This window comes from Gekko japonicus, unplaced genomic scaffold (assembly GCF_001447785.1).
Source record: "Gekko japonicus isolate JY-2015 unplaced genomic scaffold, Gekko_japonicus_V1.1 scaffold18, whole genome shotgun sequence".
In the NCBI taxonomy this organism is placed as follows: Eukaryota; Metazoa; Chordata; class Lepidosauria; order Squamata; family Gekkonidae; genus Gekko; species Gekko japonicus.
The window spans coordinates 2996962-3001869 of record NW_015170275.1 but is presented as its reverse complement, the minus strand read 5'-3'; the positions used below and the strand labels follow the sequence as shown (position 1 = coordinate 3001869).

At 41.0% G+C, this 4908-nt stretch overlaps 1 protein-coding gene across 1 annotated transcript in view; it reads left to right on the top strand.

Annotated features, from left to right (window-relative positions):
• Nucleotides 1-4908, top strand: part of MAP3K15 (mitogen-activated protein kinase kinase kinase 15) — a 129694-nt gene that overhangs the window by 55119 nt on the left and 69667 nt on the right. The window contains exons 5-6 of the mRNA XM_015417615.1: nt 1354-1522; nt 2141-2247. Coding sequence (XP_015273101.1) covers nt 1354-1522; nt 2141-2247 — 276 coding nt within the window. The remainder of the gene's footprint in view (nt 1-1353; nt 1523-2140; nt 2248-4908) is intronic.

The following is a 4908-nucleotide window of genomic DNA, read 5'->3' as shown; positions in this document are numbered from 1 at the left end:
TCTCTCTCTCTCTCTCTCTCTCTCTCTCTCTCTCTCTCTCTCTGGCAGCGTGTGCAGAGAGCCAGTTTGCTGTAGTGGTTAAGTGTGCGGACTCTAATCTGGGAGAACTGGGTTTAATTCCCCACTCTTCCACTTGCACCTGCTGATGTGACCTTGGATCAGTCACAAGCTCTGGCACAGCTGTTCCTGAAAGAGCAGTTTGTGTCAGAGTTCTTTCAGCCCCACCTACCTCACAGGGTGTCTGTTGTCGGGAGGGGAAGGGAAAGGAGTTTGTAAGCCGCTCTGAGACTCCAAGTGAAGGGCGGGGTATAAATCCATCTCTTCTTCCTCTTCCTCTCTTCTCTCTCTCTCACAACCCTCCCCACATTTTAAGACTCAGCCTGGATCTCGATCTTTCTCTCTCTCTCTCTCTCACACACACACACACAACCAACCCAGTGTTTTAAGACTCAGCCTAGCGCTCTCTCTCTCTCTCTCTCTCTCTCTCACACACACACACACACACACACACACACAACCCCCCGGCATTTTAAGACTCAGCCTGGATCTCAATCTTTCTCTCTCACACACACAACCAACCCAGCGTTTTAATACTCTTAGGTACCCCTGTTGCGAGGGCTTGGCGGGGCCGTGGGGGGGGGTAAGGAGGCACGGCTGGGTGCTCAAAGGAGCAGGTTCCGGAAAGTGTGGGCCATGAAGTGCGCAGCGCGACGGGCCTAGGGCTGCTGACAGCGGGAGAGGGCCCAGGATGGTGGGCCCTGCATGGAGTAGCAGCCTGCCCCAGGCTGAAGAGGACGGCAAGGACCAGCAGGGGTGGGGAGCGGCAGCAGCGCTCTTGGTGAGGTGGGGCAGGGAGGGACGGGGCTGGCTCGGACACCAGCCAGAACGCCGTTCCGTTGCGTTCCAGCCCAAAAATAGCCCTGTATGTGCCACTAACCTGGCAGTGGTGAGAGTGCAAACAATTAACATAAATATAACTAAACAAAATAGTGGGATGGAATCCTATTTTACATTATGTGTATATTTGTATAGCTCCTTATTGTATGTTGGTATCTTTCTCTATGTTTTTCTTTTTTGTGTACGTGTCCATAAAAGCAACAAATATAATATAAAAAAAGAAAATTTCAAAAAGCAGTTTTTGGTAAGACATGAGGGTCTGTAATTTAAAGAAAAAAAAGAGTCATCTGATTAGACACTTATGAATGCTTAAATGGTGCTTTTGATTCTAGCTATTGAGTTAGGTAGTTCACATTCTAGTGTTAATGCTTCATTTGTCCATACCTTCTGTTTTCAGTGTTTAACTTGCCATTCGGGTAACTTTAATGATTTTTCTCACTCTGCTTATTCCATCAGCACATATTACAAGGAAGCCCTGCTGAATGACATTAGAAAAGCTAGAGATAAGTATCAAGGAGAAGAACTGGCAAAGGAGCTGACTAGGATTAAGCTTCGTATGGATAATACTGAAGTCCTGACCTCTGATATAATAATAAACTTGCTTCTGTCCTACCGAGATATCCAGGTATGTTATTTTACCAGAAATAATGGGTTTTAAAATCAATGTATTGGTCTTGGATCTTTTGTTGATAGTTATTTGCTGCAAAATTCTTGTGCTCTCTTTTAGGGTATTTATTAACCTCCATCACAAGTTGAGCAATGATCCACGTGATTATTTTTGCTACTAGACTCTTATCTGAATATATTGCTTTTATTTAGTAGGAAGCTGACTTTAGATATTGTAAATTGAAAAGTTCTTACAGATTACCTGTAAGGCCACTTTATCATTTCACTGCAAGCTTCTGTTTAGCTGAGGAGATAAATGTCTTAAGAGAAATGTTAACCATTTAGTAGAATGACATGGGAGCCTTGTTATCACAGGCAAGGACAGGTTGCATTCAGGACTGCATTTGTTCATAAATTCCGGTCTCGGTAGAGGTAGATTTTATTCCTTGTAGGTAGAAACCGCCTTGCTTGCCAGTTTCGCCATTTGATGAAGTGGCTGTCAAGAAGAAGGAATTTAGCTTTTCTAAAGATGTGTTGGTCATGGTCATATTTTGTAAAATAAGAAGGGGGGGGGGACTATTTGATGATGGATCTTGTTGACTGATACTTTTTCATTGTCTTTTCCAACTGATGCTAGGACTATGGTGCCATGGTAAAGCTGGTGGAAACACTGGAAATGCTGCCAACCTGTGAGTTGGCTGATCAGCACAATATTAAATTTCACTACGCATTTGCATTGAATCGGTAAGATTAAATCCTGTGTATCATAAATAGAGATTAGTAGTTACCCATTCAGTACAAAAGCATCTTTGACTTTAAAAACAAATAACCATGGATTTAATTACGTTTAGTGCACAAGAGATGATGGAAAGTTTGTAAACTATGGCTCTGTTCTATTCAAGCCGATAATTTTTAAACTATGTATCTCCTGAATTAATCTATGTATCTCCTGAATTCTCTTTGTTCCGCATTTTTAAAAAGATCCCCCTACAACTACACTTGATCAGATTCTATTTAGTAGTTAGTTCACTTTCTGTTGCTTAATGTAAACATTTTCTTATTTACCTAAGATGGCATTTTTAAAAAGGTCTTGCATGTTCCTGTGATCTAACAACGTGAGTGCTGAGCATGCTGTTTGTGTCTCTGTTTGGGATATCCTAAACTTGGTTGGAAGACAGGTTCAGAGTTTTGGATTCTCCTTAGATCTTCTGTTGCTGTCTCCATCTTTGCTGTTTCTTTCCCTTGTTATGTACACTATGTATAAACAGAGTAACAGTCAAATAATCCTAAATCTTAAAGCGATACAAACAAAATGAAAATATGCATAATTGATGACCCAGTTTGGTGTAGTGGTTAGGTGCGCGGACTCTAATCTGGGAGAACCGGGTTTGATTCCCCACTTCTCCACTTGCACCTGCTGGATGACCTTGGGCAAGCCATAGTTCTGTCAGAGCTGTTCTTGAATAAGAGCAGTTTCTCTCAGAGCGCTCTCAGACCCACCTACCTCACAGGGTGTCTGTTGTCGGGAGGGGAAGGGGAAGGAGTTTGTAAGCTGCTTTGAGACTCCCTTGGGTAGTGAAGGGCGGGGTATAAATCCAGTCTCCTCCTCCTATAATGATGATTAATATTTAAGACAGTTGCATTGTGATTACTGATGATGCAAAATAAATTGATTTGTATGTACACATGGTCCATCAAGGTCATTGTCCACTCAGACTGGCAGCACCTGTCCAGGGTCTCAGGCAGAGGTCTTTCACGTCACCTACTATCTAGTCCTTTTAACCGGACATGCTGGGGATTGACCTTGCATACAAAGAAAACTGCCATTTTACAAATAACATGTAAGATCTGTGAGCTGCCTAAGTTTATGAATGTTTTAACTATTGGCACAGCATGGATTGTATGGCGACAAATTATAACAATCCTGCTGTATAATTTTGAAGAGACTTCTAGAGCTAGAATAGGCAACTTGGGCTACTATATGTGTTCTTCTAGCTAACTGTTAATTGAGTCACTGGTCTAATATAATTTGACATTTTTTTGTGGGTTCTGTTAAATAAGTTTGGAAAATCATTATCGTAGAAAACAGATATATTTATATCAAATAACCAAAAGATATTCTACAGTTTTAGGAGATTTCTCATTCAGTTTATTAACTTCATTGACTTTTTAAAACTTACCTTCAAAATACATCCCTTGAGTAACTGAAATTGATTGTTTTGTTCTTGAAAATATTATTAAAGTAGGTATGTACAAGGATTAGGTTATGCAAAAATCTTTGTTGGTTATTTCAGTTGCAGAATGCTTCTACTTTTTTAAAACCACAGAAGTTTTTTAAAATCAATCGATAGCAATATACGATTGCAGAAATCTGAGCACCTTAAAAAGTAGAGAGACTTATCTAATGTTTATCCATGTTCAGATTTTTACAGGTGATAAAATAGATTGCTAAGCTGCAAACATGCTGTAAGATTTGTATAAGGAGCCCATATCACTGAGTAGACAAATTCAGTGTCTACGAAGTACAAAATTGTGCAAATAGGGGGGGAAACCCCAGATACATGAAGTATTACCACACAGGACAAGATATTGGCCCTCTTCCTGAGATAGCTTTATGCCAGAATGGGTTCCACACAAATAATAACATGGATAATGATCATAGCTACACACACACAGACACGCATACACGTGCATGCACGCACACACCGTTTTCCACACAGGGACAAGCTTGTGTGGTTTCTTTATTGCTTCTGTGGCTACCAATATGGCATAGTGATTGCAGGATTTCCACATTGCAGTTTTCTCTGTATTTTCCCTGTTTGAGTGCCCCATGGCAGCCTTTTCCCCTGATACCACCATAGGGCTTTTACAATATCAGCAATTGGCATATTGTTGTAGCATTATAACTTTATAATAAACTGTCTCTTCAGTTCTCCAAATTCCTAGCTTTCATATTTTTTTTAATGCCTTTCATATTATATCTTGACAACATAGAGGTTAGAAATGTACCTTTACAAAAACTGAAAGTAGGAATTCAGGAAACCTGGCAGATTTTTAAAATATTACAATGATATGCCAGTCGCTATTTTTTTATAGCCCTCTGGTGCGTGAGAGGGAAAGTGGCTGTCATAAGGGACTGGAGCATGGTCCAGGAAGATCTGGACTTTCCTCTCCACCTGACTGCTGCCCCAGTTTCGCTATGAACTTTCACAAAACACCACAGCAAAGCAGGTTTGGGAAAACTTGCAGGAAAGATGGCAGAGGTACACAGAAGCACCACAGTGCTGTGGGGAAGAGGGGGAAACCTCTGCTTTCCAATAGCATCCAAGCTGAGGCAAACTATCCATGTGTACGTGATGTATCCTGTATCAGGATATATGTTCCTTCATGCATGACAAAGAAAAG